At 36.2% G+C, this 26470-nt stretch overlaps 1 protein-coding gene across 3 annotated transcripts in view; it reads left to right on the top strand.

Annotated features, from left to right (window-relative positions):
* EPS8 (EGFR pathway substrate 8, signaling adaptor) overlaps positions 1-26470 on the top strand; it is a 181878-nt gene that overhangs the window by 112514 nt on the left and 42894 nt on the right. For all 3 annotated transcript variants that reach the window (XM_080810596.1, XM_080810597.1, XM_080810598.1), the window contains 8 exons: positions 3724-3803; positions 6289-6365; positions 16394-16461; positions 17500-17661; positions 19633-19782; positions 22406-22488; positions 23052-23188; positions 26150-26223. In XM_080810596.1, coding sequence (XP_080666722.1) covers positions 3745-3803; positions 6289-6365; positions 16394-16461; positions 17500-17661; positions 19633-19782; positions 22406-22488; positions 23052-23188; positions 26150-26223 — 810 coding nt within the window. In that variant the 5' untranslated portion in view covers positions 3724-3744. The remainder of the gene's footprint in view (positions 1-3723; positions 3804-6288; positions 6366-16393; positions 16462-17499; positions 17662-19632; positions 19783-22405; positions 22489-23051; positions 23189-26149; positions 26224-26470) is intronic.

The raw sequence follows: 26470 nt of genomic DNA, 5'->3' as shown, positions 1-26470 counted from the left end.
ACAATACTTGGTACAGGTTAAAGTGTCAATAAATAACAGTAGTTTTTTTTAAAATCAGCATATTTTCCCAGATCAGTAAAGTATTGACCGTGTTCTTGAACTGAGATATTAGTCATTTCCCATGTATAAGATCAAGCAGTACGTGTGCTCTGATGATGCTGTTACAGCAGCTAGAGTTGGAGGGAAATACTCAGATAGCAGTGATAAGGTGTATATATATATATATACATGGCTCATCTCTATATTAGGCGTTCTTATGAAATCTATCATAATAGCGAACATACAGTTAGTACTAACATGCTTTTTAGTTGCTTATTAAATTTTTGCAACAGGTGTTTTTCTTCAGCTAGTTGTTAAGCTAGCAACATTCTAGATCGAATATAGACTGGCTGCCAAATCGTCCTAATCTGTAAACAGCCTAAGAATTTTCTCTGCACTATTAAAGAAAAAAAAAAAGAGAAATCAAAATAATTATTTTAAGTGATTACAATGTATTGGTTTAAAGATACAGAATTACTCTTGATTGATATTGAGAAAATACTGTACTTCTATTTTATTAAGACTTGAAGGTTCCTCTAAACTATATATATGGCCTACATAGCTATAATTTGGATATGTCTTTTAAAAGCCCGAGGAAAAACCAGGCATTTATAATTGTTTTCTTTGCAAGGTGTGCACTATAACTGCTATATTTAAATATTTGAAAATTCCATATTGCTACATGAGCATCTGTGACAAGTGACACTGTGATTGCCAAATAGGAAAAGTTTCTATATTTAAAATTCAATTTAGCAAATTGACATTTTCTATTCCCTTTTCTAATATTCTCTTATTATGACAGATCACTGTTTTAAAACAAAACACAAACCACGCATTTATTTGACTGTCATGAAGAATTAACCATGAAAAGGATGATAGCTGTGGCTATCACTTTTCATTAAAACCAGCTGCTGTGGTTTTAAAATGCAAACCAGATCAAAACCAGTACAAACCCTGGGGGTTTAATTTATATACTGAACGAACCAGCTTGTTTCGAAAGAGTGCTTAAAAAAAAAAAACTTGAGAAGAAACTTATACATCCATCATTTGATTTTTCACTAGCCCTGTGAGTTAGAAAGACCCAAGAATTATCTCTGTTTTACTGTGAGAAAATTGAGACAGAGGCTTAATTGATTTATGTAGCTAGTTAGTGCCAGAAGCAGAGTTCCAGGCTTCTGTGAATGACTGTTTCTAGCCATGGGCTCTAGATCCAGAAGGTGATTCCAGGCCTCTGTCCTGGCCCAAATTCTAGAATAGAACAATGATGTGTTCTGTTTGGATCTTAACAGGCGAATGAGAACCAATTGTGAGATATTTACGAATGTTGTAAGCCACTGTAGAAGTATTGCTAGCTTGAGATGAGCCATAGTGGTAATATTTATACTATGGAAGTCAGTAAGCACTACAAATCAGGATTTAATTTTTCCCCAGAGAACTGGTTTACCTGCCTATGACTGATCATATCCAAGTATAAACTGAAGGAGAACAAAACAACAATAAAAACAGAATATAACAGTGTAACATAAGTGTAATGTAATTTTGTAAATGTAGTAATTTGTGAATTAATGTAATACTTGTAATTTTGTAAATCAAGGGGAAAGGTATTTCTTTGTTCCTTAATTTAGAAATTTGCTTCTAAGCTGTGAATAAATATGGGCAGGACTATTGGGAAATCTTGAATTAAACTTGAGTGTTTTGAGGACCTTTATAAATCCTTAACTATTCTTTAAGAACTAGGTCAGGTCTCACCCCTTCCAAAAATTATGGCAGTCAGCCTGGCTTTTCCCTTTGAATCTCTAGTTGATTTAAAATTGAGCCACACACACTGGGACTTATCTACTGTGTGTTCCATTTGAATTAATTTTGTATTGTTAAGAATGCAGTAAAGTTTTTCAAAGGTGGAACCTGGACTTCCTTCTTTTTTTTTTTTTTTCTTTCTTTGAATAAATATTTAATTAATACCTATTCTGTGCCTGGTACTGTTCTTACTGCTTGAGAAACAGCATTAAACAAAAGTCTCTGCCCTTCTAGAAATTCTAGTCCAGTGAAGAGTCAGGAATTAAACAAATGAAAAATTATAACTGTGATAAGTACTTTGAAAAATTGTTTGTAGTTGGGAAAAGTACTTCGAAAAAACTAAAAAAGTTTATAATCTGAGAATGTCTGATAGTGGGCTTTTCCCTATTCAGGGAGGTCAGTTAAAGCTTCCCAGAGGACATTGTGATTGAACTGAGAGCTGACGAATGAGAAAGAATTAACTTGAAGTTACTGGTTTTGAATATAATTTCTTTCTGTAGGCTTTCTATGGCCTCCTCATCTGAATGAAGTTCCCTTTCAAAATGGCCCCCCATATCACCCTTTGTAATAGAAACAACAATTTTTAATTTCGTATTTATTCACTGAGTGACTGTTCTTCCCAGTAGACTATTGGCCCAAAGCTGGAACTGTGTTTTGTTCACCTTGGAAGTATCCGTCATATTACTGACATATAATAGTCACTCAGTAGTTATTAAATCTCCTGCTCCCTCTGTCTTCTAATAGTGCTGGCATGTGCCCTACAAACCTCTTTGTTACTGAAAAGACATAGTAATGTAATGTGTACAAAGAGAAGTAAGATAAGATCCAGAATTGTGTCACAGAACACAAGAAGGAGGAAGTGTCCAAGAGTAAATAGAAATAAACCAGGTATGGGGCTCCTGGGCAGTTCAGTCAGTTAAGGGTCTGCCTTCAGCTCAGGTCATGATTTCAGGATCCTGGGATCAAGTCCAGACTGACTCCATGCTCAGCAGGGAGCCTGCTTCTCCCTCGCGCTCTGCCTGCTACTCCCCCTGCTTGTGCTAGCTCATGAGCCTGATGATTCTCTCTTTGTCAAATAAATAAATAAAATCTTAAAAAAAAAAAGAGATCAGGTGTAAGCAGTATTGTCTTGGAGAACAGGGAAAGAGAAGGCCGTTGGATTTAACAAGAAGGAAGTTTTGCTTATTCATCTTGTTTGAAAGAATTTGTTCAGTTTGTGAAACATATTAAAAATGTTTTCTAAAGTGAAATATCTGGTGATAATTTTTGAAATTGCTTTCTCACAAAAGGTGAAAAGAATGTGTAAATGGATACCTTCTTGGAAAAAAGGTGTATCCAAGTGTGTGTATACACAATGTTGTCAAATGTGCTTTGAAGGAGGGAGAAAGAGGAAAAGTAGATGCAAGAAAAAGACTAGAGGGAACTAACAGCATTGATAAATGATAGCGCCCTGGGTACTGCTTTTCCCCTTTGTTCGTTTCTGTATTTTGCACTTTTCTCAAGTTTTTAAAGTTAATAAACCTATAGTACTTTCATAATGAAGCAGTAAACAAAGTAACATTTCATAAAACCGAGAATTGTTTAAGGCTTTGAGCAGAATATACAATTATGCCTTCTCTATGTAGAGGAATCAGAACTATATTTTAGATTTTTCTTTTACTTGCCTCAATTTGCTTACTGCTCTAATACATTAATGTTAAAGGCCAGTTGAATCTTTGTTTATATGTCCATCTGCACTTCTGGTGCCAGAGCCCTTTAAGGATGGAGATCTTTATCTTTGTGTTTCTGTCACCCCAGCAGGGACATGGGTATGTTGAATGAATAACCTGAAACTGAAATGTCTTGACCTTTTTATTACCTTTAATTTATGTGCCTTTCTTTTTTCAGAACCCAGGAGTGAAAACCACAATGAATGGTCATATTTCTAATCATCCTGGTGGTTTTGGAATGTATCCAGCTCAAATGAAGTAAGTTGGAAGGTTTATATTTAATTTGTTGGGGTTCTTTTTTTTATGATTTATATATATTTTTTAGAGAGAAAGGGAGAGACAGACAGAGAGTGCATGAGCTGGGCTTCTTGGCCGGGAGTTGGGGGTTGTAGAGGGTGAGGGAGAGAACCTTAAGCAGACTCTGCTCTGAGTACAGAGCTCAGCGTGGGGCTCCATCCCACAACCCCGAGATCATGACCTAAGCCAAAATCAAGAGTTGGAAGCCCAACTGACTGAGCCACCCAGGCGCCCCTGTTGGGGTTCTTTTTGGATTTGATTTGGTGGTTTTGTTTTATATTTTATTTATTTTTTTTAAGGTTTTATTTATTTATTTGATGGACAGATATCAGAAGTAGGCAGAGAGGCAGACAGAGAGAGAGAGAGGAGGAAGCAGACTCCTTGCCGAGCACAGAACCCGATGCGGGGCTCGATCCCAGGACCCTGGGATCATGACCCGAGCCGAAGGCAGAGGCTTTAACCCACTGAGCCACCCAGGTGCCCCTTGTTTTATATTTTAACTGAAAAGATTAACTGCCAGTTCTTTATGTAGTTTATTCTTCATTAATATAAAATTTCTTTCTAATTCTAAGCTATGATTGTATTTAAAAGTTTACTGTGTCTGGAAAGAAAAAGATGGTTAAATAATATCTGCCTCAAGGACAATGACCTACAAGAAGGCAGTTTCTTCTGTTATTTTATGTATTACTGCTTTCCATGGTGGAGTGTATACTTCTGAGATTTCCGTTTCTCTGGAGTGTGCTATTACTTTTATTTATAAAACATTGGTATTTGAGGAGAGTTAAATGTCTTTCAGTCTATTCTGTCAATATACTTTTCACTGTGTAAAACATTTAAAAAGTCAGGAAAGCAAACAAAGCAATCCCTGTGGCTCCAGGTAGAACTTGAAATCAGGTCCCTGACGTAAGTGGCCGTCCCCTTATACATTGTGGATAATATTGTAGCTACTTTATGTTGGCCATTGTGGTCTGGAGTTCACTCATCATTTTTCAGAATTCATAGGTCATGCACCTTGTAAATTGTATCTTGTCCATCAGTTATTCAAGCCAGAAACTTTGGCCACACCCCCAATCTTCCTCCCTTTTCTTAAAATAAATATCCATTTAGTCATGAATGTGTAACATTTTCTTCTATAAAGGAACTCTTGTTTCTGTCTCTTCCTTCTTTCTGTTCTAGTTCTACGTAGGGCCTTTTTCCTACCATAATTTTTGCAGTACCCTCTACCTGGCTACCTTGCCATTTGGATTATTTTCTTTAAAAATGTTTTTGATCATGGCATGTCTTTGTATAAAAATATTTGCTGCATCTAGAGAATTAAAAATTCAAAATTCTTATACCCTCTATTTGCCTTCCCTATGTCTGAAGCCATTCCTCTCTTCTAGTCATGCCCCATTAGATGCATCGTTTCCTTGGACACAGTGCTAGTCACTGAGCCAGTTCCGCACGCCTTTTCTTCCCTTAATTCTCCACCTGTCTGTAGAACTTCTTCCCAGTCTTTTCTATTCTGCAGAAATGCCAACTTGGCAGTGAAGTCTTTCTGTACATCCTGATAAAAATCGAATCCTTCTTTGATCTTACATGTTATATCTATTAGTTTTATCCAGATATCACATTCTATTGTAACAATTTTACTTACTTGTTTTATTAACAGGATCATGTCCTCCGCCATATTCCTTATTCTAATAGATTTTTGAGTTTAATAAATGTTTACTGATTAATTTTTTTAAATTTTTTTTAAAGATTTTATTTATTTATTTGACAGACAGATCACAAGTAGGCAGAGAGGCAGGCAGAGAGAGAGAAGGGAGGATGCAGGCTCCCCGCTGAGCAGAGAGCCCGATGCGGGGCTCGATCCCAGGACTCTGGGATCATGACCCGAGCCGAAGGCAGAGGCTTTAACCCACTGAGCCACCCAGGCGCCCCTGAATAATTTTTTTTTTAATTCAAGTGATGTGTTTACTCCACCTCCCATTATTAGTAGCAGGAGGCTAGAAATAGGGTAAAGCAGGTCAAATTAATGATAAAGTGTTATTTTACCTTTTAAGTTTTTGTGAAAATAATGTCTATTCCATGATAGGTTCAGTCATCGAGTACTTTTTATGACTGGATCACTGCTCTTAACTCAATTTAGTATGGCGCACTTAAGCTCTTCTGAGATAGTTTGAGCCTTACTGACTTCCTTCTTATGAAGGGTCTGACTTGGAGTTTGAGAGGAGGCTGTGATTTGCACCTACCTCAGTCCACACTGGGATAGTGTGGTTTATATTCTGTTTCTTGACCAGAGCAGGATCTGTCTCATTTTGACAAACCTAAGTTATGTTTTTTAAAAACACATGGTGAGTGTGGTACATTGGAATTTTTATTTGTAGTTTTGAATTTTTATTGCTTACTTTGGACTTTAACCGAGCACAATGACCTTTATTTATTTATTTATTTTTAATTACAGTGGCTATGGAACATCACCCACCTTTTCCCAAATGGACAGAGAACACAGTTCAAAAACAAGTGCAAAGGCCCTTTATGGTATGTGTGCTTATTTGACAACGTGTAATTCTGTTTCTAACCACATTTTACAAATTATGTATTCAGATTCATCATTTGAACCCATGCCTTGTTTATATTATTTGGAGTGACATAGTGAGAGATAAGGATTGTTTAAAAAAGTTTTTATAAAAATCTACTAAGATATGACTTCTGCCTACTGTCATGTGATTTGGAACCACGGATGTATTGCAGTGTTTTCTAAGGAGTCTTTTAAATGGAGTCAATCCCTTAGGTGGATTTTCCCAGCTAATTATTTGTGATATAATTGTTGATCTTCATGAATGATCCATTTCATTGTGGGCTGACAGTTCACAGGACTTCTTCCTTATAGCTCTTGAACTTTAGTAGTGTAATAGTATCATTTCTTTCTGTACTGCGAAAGTAGCAGGATTTCTCCTTGATTCTTCTTTAATTTCCCTTGTTCTCTCTAGATTGTCTCATGTGTAAATAATGTATTTTTAAACTTTAGTATAAAATAGAAGTCATTACTAAAAAGAAGTTAAGGACTCCTGAAATATACCCCATATGTCTGGAAATGCATTTTTTTCATGGGGTCTGCATGGGCTTTGATTATTATACAATAATTAAGAATAAGAATAGTATTATGGTTAAAAGACTCAGAACAGTATTGTGGTTAAGAACAAAGACTCTGGACACAGACTTCCTGGGTTCAAATTCAGTTCTATCATTTACTGGCTGAATGATCTTGGAGAAGATTCTTGTACCTAATTTTGCTTGTCTCTATAATGGGGGATATCTCATAGAGTTGATATGACAATTAAATGAGTTCGTACACGTAAAATGCTTCATGTAGTGCCTAGTAGTGCCTGATAATCAGGAAGTAGTGTATACATTTGTTGTTATTGTTGGGAGTATCCTTATTATTATGTCATAAGAACTAATACCCTTTTATAAATGTGGAATTCTGCCCCCCCCTTTTTTTTCATTATCTGGATCTGCAGTGTCTTGGTTGTGGTAAGATGGAACAATTCTAGGGTTTTGTGACTCTTTCTGCCTGTGTAGTGAGTGACAAGGCCTTAGGACTCAAATCATACATTTATAAAATGGATTTTATACCATACACGGATAGATTTTCATATGGCTTTGTCTGTCTAATTAGAGTTAGTTTCACTTTTCTCCAGTACTATATTAAGACACCCTTACCATGTCCTAGTAGTTGTGAGTTGTAGATCCAGAGAATATGTCCAACAGATGCTTATTTTGTAGATGAATATGTGCACAGAGTAGAGCTAGTAATATGTGTTTCTTGACTGTAACGGATTTGCAGTCTAGAGAATGACTTGAAGAAACTGAAAAAGAAGAAAGTCGTTTGGTTTGGTTTGGTTTTAAAAAAACAAAATGATTAATTCCTTCAGTCTTTCATTTCTAGGCAGATATTTATTAAGTACTTCTGTGTGCCAGGCCAAAGTCTTCATAGCCTCTGTTTCTATGATGATCTAGTCATTCCAAAGATGAACAAGACATGGTCCTTGCTTATGCACTGGTTTGGTGACGTAGGCTAGTAAATGCGTTGTTATAATAAAGAGCTACGTAAGCTTGGATGGCAGTTCTGAGGTGCAGTGGGGATTGTCAGTTCTGTGTGGTGAGGCTTGGAGTCAGAAGAGATTTCATAGAGGAGCTGAGCATTGAGCTAAACTCTGCGGCAGGCATTTGGGAGGTTGGTGGGTGCTGTAAAGAGCAGTATGAACCCTGTATAAACAAGACTGTGAGCTCTGTGAAGTTGGGCCATGTCTGCCTTGATTACTTCAGGATCCCCCAAGCATAGCACAGCACAGTGGCTAACGTATAACATACGCTCAGTAAATACTTGCAGAATGAATATATAATGAATGAATGAACTGCACAGTTTGGTCTTAACTCGAGGGTGCAAGATGGTTCATTGGGAAGTAAGATTAGAAATCTAAATATGGACCACAGTGGGAAGAACCATACTAGGGAGTTTGGACGTTATTTGCAGGAAATGCCTAGCCATTGAAGTTTTTTAGTCAGGGGTATAAAAGGTCTGTTGTTTTGGGTTACTCATAGCAGTATTGAGGATGGTTATGAGGAGTCTGAATGGAAATAAGTCAGTCAGACATCTAAGTAATAGCCCTAAGACTTTTGTTAAGACGAAAGAGTGTTGATCATCTCACAAATACCATAGATCCAAAAATCTATTTTCAGAGAGCTAAGAAAAGGGGTAAGGGATAAAAAGTAGAAGTCATTTGCAAATTTTAATGTTTACTTTGTGTTAAGAGTGTCTTCAAAAAATCATAGATCTGAGGATTGAAAATCATCAGCCTATAAGCAGGAAATTTCTGTTTTCCCCTTTTTACATATAGAACAAGCTGAGGTTCCTTTCTAAGGTGAGATGATTTGTCCGAGTCACATAACTTTACAAATCTTGATTATAACAAAATGTGACGATTTTGTATAGTTACAAAAATGAACAGTGTATTGGTAAAACAAAGGATACAAAGAGAGGGAAAGAAAGGGGCAAATCCAAGAGACATTTATTAAGAAGAAAGAAGATTTAGCAAATGTATTTGGCTGAGAAGCAAGCAGGTTTTAAGTTCCTTGAAGTTGCAGATAATGTTTCATTCCTCTTTGTATCTAATCCTCCCCCTTTCCTCTCAAAAGAAACTCTCAGTCAATGCCCATGGAATGAATGGTGTGAAAGATAGGGAAGAAAATACTTCAGATTTTGAATGAACCTTTGCAGTAAGCAAGTTGTAGTTGAAGTTCCAACTGTAGTTAGTTAACATTGAATGTTTAGCCTCCCAAGTTTTCTTTTTTTGCTAAGGAATTGGTAGAGATTTTTAGTGTAGTTTATCACAGTGTATCCATTTTCTTTAAAATTTCTCCTTTCACAATGATTAAACGAGTTGAATAAATCTTTCAAGAATTAGTTTCTTTCCTGCATGGTACATGAACTTCTCTGGTATGTGAAGATACTATTTAGTGCACTGGAACATGAGTTTTATGGTAATGACCATTGTTTTTTATATACTGGCCACAGGTTCAATACTGACTGCCTCTAGAATTTCACGTAGCTTGTCTTTTTCACGAGAATGCTTTTCAGGTCTGACACGATCATGTCCCCCCCACATTGCTTCAGTAACTCAGTAACTTCAGTCTCAGGGAGGCAACATGGGTTCTGGGGGCCAAGCAATTTTGGGTTGAATTATGGCCCTTCTACCAGAGGACTGCCATTTTGGGCAAATGATTTTACCTCTTGGCCCCAGTTTCCTCATTTACAAAATAGAAGTGATAATAATATTGTGGTAAGTTTATATGAGAAAATAGAAGTAATGAGTCTGTCATGGCATTGAGGAAGAACACAGGAGAGTCACTTTTTGTCCTTGGTCCTCAGATTAATCAAGGCCTTCAAATTTAATATTTTGATGTTACCTCCAAATGATGTTATATGTGTAATCTCAGTGATGCTTGGACAGGATCAAGGGTACTCTTCGTCATATTTTTAAGCTTATATTCCAGATATTACCAGAATTTTTTTTTGTACTGTGAACTATACAATTATGATGGTATATTTGCTTCTTTTGGATGTGTGTTCATTTATTCAAGGAAAGGAGTTAAAATATACTGCAGTTTAATAACCCTGTTTTGTCATTTCTTTATTATGACACAAGAAATTTCAAAGCCAGGATGTGAGAACGGTCTACATCACCAACGTCCCTGACAACATAAATAAATAGAGAATAAATATTAATTTAATTTTCCTCCACATACCTCATGACAGTAACATTTCATTTGGCTACTGTTATTGAGGAGTTGAAAATTTTGTATTTTTCTCCAGCGAGCCTGCTTGTCGAAGTCTTTAAGCACTAAAATTTAATGTCATTTTTAAGGAAGTACTTGTAAAATATATTAAACCTTCCCTTCCACCAGGGTGTGGTGCCTGTAGTCTCCTGTCGATGACTCAGAGGGTCATCAGTGCACATGAGCTCGTGTGCTGTGATGTGCTCAGAGGCTGTATTCTCTACCTTTATACCAAATCATTCAAAATCTTTTCCCTTTTGAATATTTGTGGCTACTTTTTCCATGTGGCTACATCCCAAGCCTGTTACTTTTGCCTGTTGTCAACATGCCTCCTTCTAGCATTGCTTCTGATACATACAGGCTGAAAAACTAGAAGGAAAATCTTTAGTAGAGTAAGCTGTAAGTGGGGAATCAAGAGTCCCATTAAAGTCTACATATTAGGGGCACCTGGGTGGCTCAGTGGTTTAAGCCGCTGCCTTCGGCTCGGGTCATGATCTCAGGGTCCTGGGATCGAGCCCCGCATTGGGCTCTCTGCTCAGCAGGGAGCCTGCTTCACTCTCACTCTCTCTGCCTGCCTCTCTGCCTACTTGTGATCTCTCTCTGTCAAATAAATAAATAAAATCTTTAAAAAAAAAAAAAAAAGTCTACATATTAAAATGTGCAAGTTTCAATGTACAGACTTGTGACATCGGTCTGCCACTCAGAGGACTTATTTAAGTGTGGGCTCTGTTGTGTTCTGAATAGTTGAATTCCCTAGAAGGGTAACTTCTCTCTAAATTCAATATTGCTGAATTTGTAATACAACCATTTATAATAATCAGCTGTTTAAAGTTATCCTCTATCTAGAAAAACTCAGGTTTCACAGACTTACCAGTTAGCTGTTTTGTTTTTTTTGTTTTGTTTTGTTTTGTTTGTCATTACTGACATTTATAGTAACTATGAGATTTGTTTTGTTGTATTGGTTAAATATGATAGACAGGTACTTTCTTCACGCAGCCTTAAGTTTGAACTTTTTTTTTTTTTGAAAGATTTTATTTATTTATTTGGCAGACAGAGATCACAAGTAGGCAGAGAGAGAGGAAGGGAAGCAGGCTCCCTCTCGAGCAGAGAGCCCGATGCGGGGCTCCATCCCAGGACCCTGGGATCGTGACCTGAGCTGAAGGCAGAGGCTTTAACCCACTGAGCCACCCAGGCGCCCCAAGTTTGAACTTTTTTGTGAAGCCAGGAAGGAGGAAAATATATTTGTGTTTTTCCTGTTTTTCTTTTTTCTTCTCAAGGCGGGACTAGTAAGAATTGAGTGTAACTAATCTATAAACCATGCAATTCATTTCTATATAATTGACTTTACAATAAACTTTTCTGTATTTTTACATAGTGCTTGACTTATCTCATAGGAATATTCCTGAATATAATAGTTTTCTGAATAGATATGTACCCCACATTTTATTTACTTATTTTATTTATTTATTTGTTAATTTTTTGGTACCTATCTTACTTCTCTTCCTGTCCCTTTCTATCTTCTGATCTTGGTTGGGAATTAATCTCTTTGTGTATTGTCAGATTTGGAGCCCAAGCAATCTCTTACACATTCAGGTGGCATTCAGGAATTAAAATCCATTTCTCTTTTCTCTATCTTCATTTACATTGAGTATTTTACTGGAGAAAACATTTAAATCTTTTTTTTTTTAAAGATTTTTATTTATTTGAGAGAGAGAGAGAGAGAGACCATGAGAGGAAAGAGGTCAGTGGGAGAAGCAGACTCCCTGCCGAGCAGGGGTCCTAATGTGGGACTCGATCCCGGGACTCCAGGATCATGACCTGAGCTGAAGGCAGTTGCTTAACCAACTAAGCCATCCAGGCGCCCCAAATCTTCTTTTCTAAGAACAATTTTTTTTAATTCTTAAGAAATAAACAGCCCATGATTATATATTATCAGGAAGTTAGGCCATGTTAGAGTCACTGTTCAGCTTCATAGAATGTGCTGGTGTTTTATGACTCAAGAAGACTGGCAGTGTTCACACCTAACCTGAACATTTTAAAGCTTCTTTTCTCCTCATGGGATGAGCTGTCTTAACAATTTGTTGAACAGGCAAGTAAAATTAACTCTTAAATAATTTAGTTTTGTAAAAATGACCTTGTTTGTTTTTAAAAACAGTATGTTAGTTTTGATACTGATTTGTCAAACTGTGATTGTGGCGGCCTAGATAATGAGAGGCTGTTCTTACCCCGCAGTGCTCCCCTGATTCCCATTAAGCATCTCACCTCTGTGGAAATTATACACTAAAATAGTGGGAACGGAATTCTCTTTTACTGTGCTTGAAAGTCTAAAGTAATAGGAGCAGTAGCCCATTGTTTTATTTAGAGAGAGCAATAAATACTCAACAGCTGTTTTTATGTCACTTTTTTTTCTTTTTAATTGCCAAATCCTTACTTTGAAGCTATGCTTTATTTTCAGAGAAGTGAGAATAAAATTATCTGAATATTAGCTTTTTTTTTTAATGATTTGTTCATTTATTTGAGAGAGAGACAGAATGTGGGGAAGAGGGAGAGGGAGAATCTTTAAGCAGACTCCCCGCCGAGCACAGAGCCCAATGTGGGGCTCTGTCTCAGGACCCTGAGGTCATGACCTGAGCTGAGCTGAAATCAAGAGTCACATGCTTACCCAACGGAGCACCCAGGCACCCCAAAACATACATTTTTACTAAAACTTGCAGTTTTAGGTTTGTAGCAAAATCGAGGGGAAGCTACAGGGATTTCCCACGTACCACCTTGCACACATATAGCCCTCACTATCAACAGCCCGCACCAGAGTGGTATGTTTGCTATTACAGTCGATGAACCTACATCAATACATCACAGTCACCTGAAGTCTTCTGAAACCTGAATTTAATGCTCCCAATCTGGAAGTGAATTATCACATTTTCAGCATCAATCCAATAATACGAAAATAATCTGTAAAGAATTTTCATCGTTGGTTACTGAATTCACCTTATTCCATTTCTTTGGGTTTGTATATTCTGGTCTGTGGTCTAAAAGCGAGTAGGAAAAATCAATTCAGATTGAGAAAGAAAAGAAGATAGAAACTGAGGCTTTTGTATGGGCAGTTGAGCAGCCTATAACATGAGAAACCCAGAGCTCTGCTGCCAGATTTCTTCAGTGATGATTTAATACACTATTTGACCATGATTTACGATCTTAATTTGGAAAGAAAGATTTTCAACTTTGAGGAGTAACATGTAGTAGATGAGTTGGCGTTTGTACAAATTTTGGACCAGTGGTTTTCAGTCCTGACTGCACGATAGAATTGGTGTTTATAAATTCCAGTGCCCAGACCTCATCCTGAACCAGTTACAGTAGAGTCCCTAGGGGGGTGGGGGTGGGGTGGGGGGGTTGGGGGGGCACTGTTTTTCCAAGTTCACTCTAGTGTGTGGCCCAGGCTGACGACCATTGTGAAAGTAGGGAATGTCGTTAGAGGCTTTATCTTGAGTATCACTGAGACTTCATTTAGATTTCTCATGCTTTTTTAAAGCTTTTGGTGAGATTTTCAGCTTAAGAGCATAATTACTATTTACAACTGTGCTTGAGAGTACATATGATTCTCATAAAAAAGAAATGTACCATAATTGCCTCTTAGGAACTTTCTTTCAAAATTTTCGTATTAAAATGTTAATATTAACCTTTATTTATTCATTGGCTTAAATCACTAGGACTACTAGCTTATTTATAAATCCATTTTATGGCATTTATATACTGCTAGGATCTTTAAGAGGTAATTTCTTGTAACACATGCCTCTTATTTATTGGGCAACATTGGAGAGAAAGCAGGTTAACAATTTCTAAAATGGATTCTGCATTTGGAATATTAGAAATAACACGTATCTTCTAGGCATTCAGTGATCAGTGAATGTCATGTTCTTTACAAAGATTATCAAATAGGCAGTGTTTTTCTCTTGTACTTGTAAAATATGTTTCTATGATATTAAGAAACTGTATTAGAAAATGTGGGAAAACACGTTCTTACTACTTCATAATGAGAATCTTTAATTACAAAACATACAGTTGAGCTTCAGTTGTGTTTACCGGTCACTTATCTGAAAGACTCGGTGAAGCATTTGAGTGTCCTGGGGTTCCCATATCACAACTGGCTACCATGGCAACCACGGCCATTTCTCTTGCTCTGCCGGTCAGACCACAGGAAACAGAGCCACCTCCATGTCCTGCGTCTGCCATAGAGAGTCGTGCTGGAAAGCGATAGACCCCTGATCATTTCTCAAAGTGCTTTTGTCGTATATGTTCCTCAGTTTTATATTGCGTGTCAGCGGTTCTCCTGAGAACAGTTTTCCATTTGTTACTATCTCACATTGATTAATGCTCAGCTAATCATCAGAAAATGTCATGGTTGTTTATGGGTTTTTTTTGGTATGTAGAATACAGTCATGTAAGTGAAGTTTATGTACATTTTGTTATATTGAAATAGAAAAATTGAAGGTGAAACCAGATCTTTCTTTTTGATGACATTATTTTGGTAGGAACGGGTGGATCATACTTCTTCAGGTCATCATCCAAACAAAAGAAGAAAGGTAGAAGATGCTGAATTTTGTCGTGTGTCTGTTTCAGTTACATAACTTAATGCTGCAAAAGCAAAATAGAATATATAGGAATAATATCAGACTGATATAATATGGGGGATATGGATATTTTTCATCTAAGTGTTAAGGTAACTATAAAAGATGATTACTACTGTATATGTTGTGAAACAATACTATATCAGAGTTTTCAAAAATTCTGTTAATATTCCGAATCTGTATATGTACTTTATATACATACATATATATATTTTTTTAAAGATTTTAAAGATTTATTTATTTATTTGACAGACAGAGATCACAAGTAGGCAGAGGCAGGCAGAGGAGGAAGCAGGCTCCCTGCCGAGCAGAGAGCCAGATGCGGGGCTCGATACCAGGACCCTGGGATCATGACCTGAGCCGAAGGCAGAGGCTTTAACCCACTGAGTCACCAAGGCGCCCCATACTTTATATTTTTATACTTGCTTTGCTTTCATTCTCCGGAGAACTTTTTAACTTCTGAAGTTGTAAGAAGATCTAAAAGTTTCTATATTAACTGAAAGAAACATGTTTATATTTGAAAGCAGTTAGATATTAGGAAAGCTGAGGAACGTGTGTGTGTGCCTATGCGTGCACACGTGTGCATGTGTGTTTGTGTCTGTGTGGGTCTGAATGTTAGTGCTGTGGGATTCTTGAGGTCTGATCTTATTTCACTGTTTCATTTTACAAGAAGAGTGCTGAGGTCCAGAGCTAAGCGTCTTGCCTTAATTTAGCATCCTACTTAGTGACAGAGCCAAAAGCTAGAGTCAGTAATCTTCTGGTTCTTACTCAGGGTTCTTTTTCATCATACCATTCTTTTTTAGAAAGAATAGGCAGCTCTGAATCGACAAATAAGCAAGTTATCTGACTTAGAGAACAACAAATACAAAATATTGCCTCCACATATTTTATATTTTGGTTTTGCAGCATTTTACAAAAGAAAATAAAGGTTTATTTTTGCTTTTCCGAAGTGTGGTGCAGTAACTTTCTACCTGACTCTCATATGTTCTAAAAGCCAATATCTACAATTCTGAGTATCACATTTGTTTATTCTGTAGCTGTGTGGACACTGTTAAAATTTAATGGCAATCGGTATGATTAAATCATGTTTTGAATCTCCTCTGACACTCTCTATAGTTTGGATGTTGTGAAAGGAGATGTTCCTTGTAGTGGCCATTATCTTGATAACGTAGTCTAACTCCTGGAATACAGTATCTATGACAGTATTGGGCAATATTGGGCAATTCTGTTTTGTTCTCTGTACACTAAGATAAGAGAATTATAAGCCAGTTTTTATCTTTTTATTAAAGAGTAGGTATCTGATGAATAAAACCCGTACACTAAATAACTCTTTTTCTGACAACATTGATAATCTAGATTTATTTTTGGGATTCTGAAAATTTGTATTGGGTCAAATTGTTCTTGCATACATTTAAGCTTTCTGTAGGCTTTTTTCATTTAATGTGAATAATGAGTGTTTTCAGATACACCACACAATGGTGACTTGTCAGCTACTGTATTTATATGTGAGATAGACTCATTTTAGAGATGGCCACAAGACACTAATACATGAACTTCTGCCTGTTAGTGGCTAAATAATGACTTCTTCAACCTCTCTTTCAGAACAAAGGAAGAATTATGCTCGGGACAGTGTCAGCAGTGTGTCCGATATATCCCAATATCGTGTCGAAGTAAGATGTTTTGATGTTTGCTAAAATTTAGAATGAACCCTGAGGGACATAAAAATTGGGTAGTAAAATCAGAATTATGTTTTATTTTATTCCTGTGATGTGCTGTGAGTTGTGTTGACCTTCTTTCCGATTTTTGTAAAACTGAGATGTAAAATAATGAAGTATCTTGTTCGTCTGGGGTCTGTTTTCATAGAGAATAAATTAACCACTCATTTATCATTGGCAGCCTTATTTTGGTTAAAAACAGGACAGGTTAAAAACAAGGTGCTTCTGTTTTATATTTTAGAATCTTTTTTTGAAATTACATTTCAATCTTTTTTTGAAATTACACCTTTAATTTCACCAAGTGGTTTAGTTTTAGTTTTAGTTTTACCTAAAGTCATGATTAGACCTATTTAAACAACGGTTTTCTTGTTTGATTTTTCCTGTGTAGTTATCTTTTAAGATATATTTGCTCTTGATTGGAATCTACGTAGGTGACTTTTGCTTCCTATAGAACATATTTAAGTAGGAAGTAATTTTTAAATTGCTCTTATTTTCTGTTTTCTACCCATAGCAAGCATGCTTCATGAAATGTGAGGTTTTGTTTCAGTACCGTGGCGAGTTTGACAGTTACTACAGTGGTAGCTGACTACCCGCTCCTGTCTACCCGTGTCTGTTTCTAGCCGCAGTGCAAAGGGCCTGTTGTGGCTCAGCACCTAAATAACCAGCATGGAATGAGGTGGGAGGGATCAGTCTTAAGAGAATGCTTTTTAAGCTGTTCAGAATTGATGTTCTGTTTATGTAGCTCAGCATGGCTCAGTATTAAACAGATTTAGCTATTTTATGACTCAAGGTACCCTTTCCTCAATTCAACAAAAACCTGCTTGACTTTCTTATCTTAATAAGAGAGCCAGGAAGTTGGAGGAAACCTTGTGTTGGCTCCTCCCTGCTCCACTCGCTGACTTTGGTTAGGTTACTGTGGCTTTCTTTTGGAAAACGTGCACTAAGAGAATGTGTGTGTTATAAATACTTTTTTCCTTCTTGGCAATCGTTAAGCACTTGACTACCTTTGTTCTGGATCGGAAAGATGCTATGATAACTGTTGATGATGGAATAAGGAAGCTGAAATTGCTCGATGCTAAGGGCAAAGTGTGGACCCAGGATATGATTCTTCAAGTGGACGACAGAGCTGTGAGCCTGATTGATTTAGAATCAAAGGTAAGTCTGCAAAATTTAGATGATTTCACTTCCAGGAAAGTTCCACAGGTATTTATGTTAGCACGCAGGTCATATTGTTTAAAAGGGGTTGAAGGTTTGACAAAATAAAATATTTGTCAGTGAATTTAAAGAAGAAATATACTACTGCATAGACATTATGCCCACAAAAATCAGTTCCTGAAACTAGAGATAGAGGGATATGTGTTTTTTTTTTTTTAAAACCACAAATGATGAGATGAAGGAAGTGAGAAAAAAAATTCATTAACACTGAAATAAGGCCCCAGTGGAGCCTTATTCATTATGACATATATTAATTATGTACTAGGCAAACCGTATCCCAGTCACTGAGTAACCTGGGAGGAAGGGGTTGTGTGTGTGTGTGTGTGTGTGTGTGTGTGTGTATTAACTTCTCACCAGCCCTATAGCAGGCACCTTTATTTTGCACAACCACTGGTAGGTACGATGCTGGAGCTCTCAATACAGGACCTTTCTGAGCCCCATCATCTGATAAGCTTTCAAGTTGCTAAGATAAAGAAAACAACCGTCCTTATCATCTTAGACTATTCTGATAGGACTTGGAGTAAGATCTGCCCTTTGTTTTCTCAACTCCATCGTACACAGTGAGAGAACAGCAACTGAGTGCTTCTCTCATCCTCATCGTTTTAAGTTATTATGTATAAAGGAAGGAGAGTACTTAATTTACTTTTTCAAAGAAAGAAAATTTGTTATTTCTGGTCCTCTGATAAATTGCATTTTATTTTGATGGAACCCAAATTTGCCTTTGCTGGACCTCAGGGAATCAAAAGTTAGAATAAATTCATGGTATGCTGTATGTGTGTATATGCTATCCGTAATCAAAGTTGCTGCTTTTTTCCTTTTATTTGTTCTTTATTTAACTATTTTCATTTATTGGAGATACTATATTTTCTTTACTTAAAAAAATCAGTTTCTCTCATTAATTCATTATGATCCACTCACTATTTGTATAAAGGCATTAGTATCACAATAAGCATTTTAAATATATCTCATTAAGTATAGAATTCAGAAAGCTTATTAAGTATCTGTCAGTATTTTATTTAGGTAGCTGTTTATAGGTTAGAGAATATTCACTTTTATACTAACAAATATGTTAATTACTTTGAAGAATGTATTTTTTAGTGAGATCCTTCTGGACCAGCTGTTTAACATTTTTGGCTAGAATGAATGAATATATATATAATGAATTTTTTCATTTGAGAGAGTCATTGAAATAAAAAAAAACGTATGGGGCGCCTGTGTGGCTCAGTCCTTAAGTGTCTGCCTTCAGCTCAGGTCATGATCCTGGGGTCCTGGGATCAAGCCCCACATGAGGCTCCCTGCTCAGTGGGGAGCCTGCTTCTCCCTCTCCTTCTGCCTGCCACTCTGCCTACTTGCGCTCTTACTCTCTGTCAAATAAATAAATAAAATCTTTCTAAAAAGTGTAAGTGATGTATTATTTTTAGCCTAACATTTGTGATTACTGAAGGTAGCAATTAAAAAAAAGAGAGTATGACTGTTCAGTGTTCAAGTAAAAGGAAATTCTGACACTATATAGCCAGAGGGGAAAAAATGCCATTTAAAATGGTGAATCATTTTGGAAAGAGGCCTCACTTTACTTTTCTCTTAAAAACATCATCTCTACTCCACAACCTGAGGAAGTCAGTAATGCTAAATTCAGTATTTCTTCCGTTTATTAAGAACATGACTTCATTCCTCTGCTAAATATTTCCTTTTTGTTGCTCTTTCTCCCACTCACCTTCTAGCCCCACCTTGTTTCTCTGTTGCCACCTTGTATCTACTCCTTCTCCACATCTACAGGGTTTACTAGTATTCACGGTCAGTGTGGGCTTCCGACTTCAAAAATTATTTGTACAGTGGTTAGAGCTCTTTGTTCAGTAAATTTTAGATACACGATAAAAATTATGACAAGTTATTTTTTTACTTTGTTTACAGAATGAACTAGAGAATTTTCCTTTAAGCACAATCCAGCACTGCCAAGCTGTGATGCATTCCTGTAACTATGATTCAGTTCTTGCCCTGGTGTGCAAAGAGCCAACTCAGAACAAGCCAGATCTTCATCTTTTCCAGTGTGATGAGATTAAGGTAAAAGAATGGCAATTTTTTTTCCCCTTTCAGTTAGATGTTCTGACAGCTATTGGATTATCCACTTCAGTCACATGACCAGTGGATTTCTAGATTCTTAGGATTTTGTAAGGAAAACAGATACCTTAATATCTTTCTGGGAGTTCCAGTAAATAAAGAGGAAGTAGAGTGGTATTTTTAAAAAGAAAGATGCATTCTATTAATTAAAAAAAAAAACAGGCATAGGTAATATATTAAGTTCTTCATTGAGTTACTTGGACTTATATAATTAAAAATTGTTTCTTCTAAAATCATGCTTTATGGACAATAAGTAATCACGCCATCCTATTTTATTCTGCACTAATCACATAACATGGATTATTGCAATGAAACCCTTAGACATTTTCCATGATACAGATTTAAAGCTCATCATTTAATTACGTGACTTGAATAATTGCTCAGTATAGGTAATCCCTAAGTAATAATGTGAAAGTAGTTAAGCACAGTTACCAGTAAAAACATGCTATATCCTGAAGATTGGTATTCAGAGTACACCGTAATTTTCAAATGCTTATCACTTGTGGTGCTTTGTTGGACATTGGAAATTATCACCAACCTTGAGTATTTTTAGGTAATGAGTTGATTTCTCCAAAAGGGAAATCATTTTGGGTTGAGTTGATTGGTGCTTTGCCAAAGCAGTGACTTATCACTGTGACTATATTATAAAACATACAGGTAGTTTTTATTTTATAAAGAAATGCTGGGAGATTAGCATGAAGTATCATTTGATCTTTTCTGTATTTCTTTGACATTAAAATGTGATAGATGAAATAAGATTGACTGTCAACTATTTCATAATTTTCTTTTTCTTCCTTTATGTATAGATGACTTTCTAAAAATTTTACTTGAAAATAACTGTGCTATTTATCTAGTTTACATAGTGATGTTCATCAGAATTTTATGTAGTACATTTTGAAAGTCATGAAGGGTATTAAGAATTTTGCAAGGTTAGATTTGTTAAGTATTAAATAAGTATTAATGTGAATATTTTTTTCTGAAAATACATTGAAGTTTACTTAAACTATTTTTAAAACAGAGGACTAAACTAAAAGATATTTTAAATCTGGTGTTTGCTTCAGTGCTCTAAAACTTACCGTGAAACTAAGAGTTACTGTGCTGAGTAAAGTTTCTGGATTTCGATGTTGAAAATAAAGGGCTTGTTTTATCTGATTGGGGATGGTGGTATTGATGGGTCTGAAACAGATTTACTGAATTACTGTTTTGTCTAAAAACTCAAATAACACTATGCAGCTCTGTGTTTTTGCTCATGAGTGCTATGTTCCACATGAAACCTTTTTTTTTTTACCCTTGACACATTGAAAATATAAACACAATGAAATATGATGTAGTTTCTTTTATATGGGTCATATTGCAACATCACTTTTGAATTTTGAAGTTTCTTTATTACGGGGTTTTACACAACACTCCTGCCCACCTCTGTAGTAAAATTTTCCTTAGAAATATGAGCCCAGGAGGCTCAGGTTCCTAAGCATCTTCAGTTTTATTTAATATCGCACATAACAGAGTCTTTGACATGATGTTTATGATGTCTTCCTGAAACTAAGATAGTTTTACAGAAGTAACTCTGAACTAGGGTGCATTAGCCCTCACATTTAATTAAGAATGTGACCTTGGCCAAGCCATTATATGAGTATTCTTTAGTTTCATTAATTATAAAGCAAAAAGGACAGATTAGATAATCTTGACATTTCCTTTCAGCTCTAAAATGTTATGATTATCTGTGCTTATGGTAAAAAATATACAGTGTACATATTTGAGAAAAACATACATAATGACAGAGAACAGGCAGGAACAAAAATAGTAGGTAAGTACATCCCCGCAGGAATTTAATATGCAATAATAATCACTGGCCATAAATAAACTTCATACCAAACAAAATAAACTTAAGAAGCTGCTAACTTCGCATTGTTTCCCAAGAAGACCAAATCAAATATTCTTGTTGGAAAAGTATTAGAGAAGTTAATTGTTTGGAGAACGTTAGCTTTTACCTGAAATGACAAAATGAAGTAGATATCAAAGAGGGTACAACCTAGGGTGGGGGTTCATCCCATGATTATATAGTATTTGTCCCAAACTGGGAGTGTCTGCTGGGACTGAGTGATTTGTTCCAGTAGGTTAGTGGGTGCCCCTCCTGGAGCCTGAGGATGAGAAAGGGGAAGGAGCTCTGCTCTACCGGCGTGCACTTCTAACCCCTCCATTTCTTTTTAGGCATACATTTCTCACAGTTACATTTTCCACATATACTTACATTTCCAGCATATGCAAATCCTTTTCTCTTTGGCTGTATGCAAAGATAGCTTTTGTCTAAACTAATGGGATCTGGATTAAATAATCTTTGAGAATTTCTTCAGTTTTTGAAATTTGTCATTATAAAAGTCACCACCAAAAAACTGCCAAGAGTCATGTTTTGAAAGCACATTTTCAAAAAAGAACATTTTCTTTTGCATCAAGACACTTACTGATTCAAACAGGGAACATAATCCCTTTTGTTGTTGCTGTTTGAACCTAAACATCAAGACAAGAAAAATCTATGACCTCCCAGGTAACTTGTCTTCCATTGCAGGCAAACCTAATTAGTGAAGACATTGAGAGTGCAATCAGTGACAGTAAAGGAGGGAAACAGAAGAGGCGGCCAGAAGCCCTGAGGTAAAAACATTAAAAGAAATTAAGGGGTAGAATTGTTTTAAGGTTTTTTATTTGTGTTTTTCTTTTTGTTTTTTGGGTTTGTTTTTGTTGTTACTCTAAGGACTTAGAAAAATTATCTTCAGTGAAGGTCTGTTTTACAGATACAGCCTGTGATTTCAGCTCATTCGCTCTTCCAAGTTTGTCCAGTACATGTGTGCGCCTTCTCTCTCTGTGTTTTCTGGTCTTTCTCTGAGAAGCCTTCTCTCATATGTGTTGTCAGAGTCAGGACAGATGAGTGGCAGTTTAAGGGAAGGTAGCCCGGGGGAGTACAAATAGGTATGAGGAGACCTCTCCCAGTCACGGGAGACCCAGAAGAAAATTAAACCTAATGTTCAGTTGAATTAAAAATTTTCTGTGTTTTTGTATTTCATATACATTTGTAAATATACATAATATGAAATGGTTAGGAAATCCTTTTTGTCCTCCCCCTTGACATTGTTCTTAAGGTTGAAGAACTAATACCATAAACTGAGAACTGATAGACATGGAGATGGTAAATATTCTATTTTTTTCATCTTTTTAAGGATGATTTCCAAAGCAGACCCTGGTATACCACCTCCACCAAGAGCTCCTGCCCCGGTGCCCCCTGGGACCGTTACCCAGGTGGATGTTCGAAGTCGGGTGGCAGCCTGGTCTGCATGGGCCGCTGATCAAGGGGACTGTGAGTAACTCTAGGGACTGCTACTTATTTAATATTGACTTTGGGTTGTGACATAATTCTTGCTCTCAAATTCGGATACTGATTTCTGAGCTGAAGCTTGAGGTTAGCTTTTTTTAATAAAAAAATACCACACTTAGATGAAGGAAATTTAAGAGTTGGACACTATAAGACTATTGTGTATGAGAGTTCAGATCAGCCATTTAAATAAATATGGCGTTAGGATTACAGTCTTTTTTTTTAATGCGATCCAAAATAGGAAGTTTGACTCAGCTAACAAAAAAGATGGTAATACATTATATACCAAAGAAGAGACTACCAGATTTTTTTTTGCAAAGACTGTCCTTCAAAATTCTTTCCATTATTATTATCTTACCACTCTCCTGTTTGGAAAATTGTTGTGCTTACATGATAAAAGCTATCAGGGCAGTATTAGCACAGGAGTAAAAGCCTCTCCTTCTTGCTAAACTTGTCAAAGGGGCCCTCTGTGTGCATCATCATTTTACCTTGACTTTTTTTTTCAAAGACAAATAATCCTAGCATAGAACTTAGCATAACTTTTTATATGTAAGAATGTTGGTTTTATTAATTTTTTTATACCAAATCTGAAATTTTTATGACTGAAAATGCCTTCAAATATGTTTGGTCCAGTCTCTTCATTTTCAGTAAATAAACTGTGATCCAGTGAGTTTGAATTTGATGAAGACTAGAGCATCACTCTTTTGCCCTATTGTTCAATGGACTTAAGTCACTTATCCTTTATCTAATAAGTCATTATTCATGCAGATAACTAACAATGTAGTTAAAAAATAGAACTTGTTGGCCATCAGTGAGTGACTCTGGACACTAAGTCTGCTGAGTCAAAGGCTGGACCCTGGAGTAAGACCAGGATCTACTGTGTAATAACCTTGGACAGTATTTCTGTGTGTTTCAACCTCACTTGTAAAGTAGGGATAATGATTCACGGGTTGCTGTGAATCTGAAAGCAAATAATGTCTTCAACAGTCTCTGCTGCAGTGTAATACACACAATGTGTGGTTTGTCTCATTTTTGCCAAATCGAGTTTTTTATTTCTGAATTGCTTTCCATTTTACTTAGATTTTTTTGTATCCTTGAAGTCATTTTTAGAGATTTACACTTAAGTCCAGCTACCAATCAGATGAAAGAAAGAAATCTCTGAAACATCTGTTTATCAAAAATGAAGAATACTTAACTTTATAACAATTTATTTTTGGAAATCATACGAATTTCTGTTGATCCATTTTTTTTTCTGTGAAATTTTGTGTTTAAGAGAACTGATTGGAGTTTATAGTGTTTCCTACTTTTTGTGTTCATATCATACTTTCGTTGTTACTACTGTTTTGGTAGAAGAGATGTGGGTTTTGAGAGGGATCAAAATAGTCTTCCTTGAAACTGAGGAAATATTTTAAGAGAAGTTTATAAATATTCTGAGTAAATTTGTGAAAACATCTGTAAAACCTAATATAATTTACAAGAAAGAGAAAATTTTGTTTCTGGGCTCTAATTAGATTTTGTCTTAAAAATGTTGTGCAAGCTTACCTACTTAAATGAGAATAAGAATTTTCAGAAATTCTTATTTTCTACTAGGCCAAATAGAACGTAACACTTATCATGTGAAGCTCTGTCTGGATCCAAGCCAGTTTTTGGTTGGAAATCCCCACAAAAGGAGTATCTTTTTGGTCCCTCTGAAGGCTCCGGCTAACTCAGACTAAACATCTCATTTGAATCCTTGACATACACTTACCGTGTTCCAACGGTGATCTCTGTAGAATAGTGGCAGTGGGGTTCCTAGTAGTGCCACAGACTGTGAGAAGGTCTTCGAGATACTGTATCTCCCCTTACCTCACCCTCCAAATGATATTTCGGGGCTAATCTGAAGTTCTTACTAGCTATATTTCAAGTTCAACATGTTGCTTTCTGTAGTATTCTATACCCAAGAAAGCCACTAACTCCATGTAAAACAGAATTTAACTGGCAAGATTTCATACATATAAATTCTAATTATCTTAAAGTACTTAAGAACCACTAATTAAGTTTCATAAGACTCCATCATTTCTTCTTTTGGGGGCCAGTATTCCATTTCTAGGGAAAGGCATAGAAGAGGTATAGCAATACAGAATTCTCAGTACTTTTTGTAGTTTTCTATATTGAACATCATGAGTCAGGATGATGTAGTATGAGTTTTTCCATTATTGATCTTACATTTTTCCTGTTTCATCTGTACAATTTTTCTTTTATTTAATCTACTGTGAAATATTTGTAGAAGTATCTGTTTAATGGTCATATTAACCAGAAGGGAGTTCATTATAATAACCTTATGATTAACATCATGCTTTAGCTAACTGAGCTAACTTAACATCTTGAATGCTCTTAGGATATGTATTACTTAATTTGCAAATCCTGTAGGTATTTATACTTAGAAAGTATAAATCAGTGAGCCCAACACTGTGGGTTTTAAGCTTAATGACAACTAGAATTTTTAAAAAGTACTTTAATGTCAGAACCCCCCAAAGCTTTGTTGTAATCACAATGGTGGAATGTATAAAATTGGGAGGTTGCATTAGAAATTAGTTGACCACTTTTTGAGGAGCAGGTGCTTAAATGTGAGTTTATATTTCTTTCTTGTGTAGGAATTATAGGGTGAGAAATTAGGGTTGGTTCTCCAGGCAGCTGTCACTGAGAAGAGGGAGAATGGGGAGGGAAGTTACAGGGTAAATAGACATCATAAAGGTTGAAGGCAAGCACATCAGCCTGGCCAAGTGCTTCTTAGTGAGGGCAAGGATGCATGTCATTCATAGCTGATGAGCAGTTTTGATTTTGTGTCCAGTGAAGGTGTTCCCTTTTGCAAATGGCACTCTTTTCTAGCTACTTTTCATGTTTCATTACCTAGATTGATCTTGCTTAGGTAGCAGGTTGAAAGACTTGTGATTCTTCTTTCTTCAGTTGAGAAACCAAGGCAGTATCACGAGCAGGAGGAACCACCTGAGATGATGGCGGCCCGAATTGACAGAGACGTGGTAGGTCCAACATTCCTCTTTAGGCCATTGCCCCTTTTTTTTGAAGAGGAAGAAAATATCAGCAGAGAAAACAAAGTTGATTTAAATAAAGATGTTTTGTGGATACTGTATTTTCTCTTTCCATTGGTGGTTATCCCCTTTGAACTGTTTTTTTCTTAACCATTTTTGCCTTTAGGCCAATATTTAGTAGGATAGGGCTCTGGTAGAAGAACTAGCATATTAACTAGTTTACAAAGGAATTTAAGCT

This window comes from Martes martes, assembly GCF_963455335.1.
Source record: "Martes martes genome assembly, chromosome: 8".
In the NCBI taxonomy this organism is placed as follows: Eukaryota; Metazoa; Chordata; class Mammalia; order Carnivora; family Mustelidae; genus Martes; species Martes martes.
Note: the sequence above shows the minus strand (reverse complement) of the source record. Positions and strands in the feature narration are given on the sequence as shown.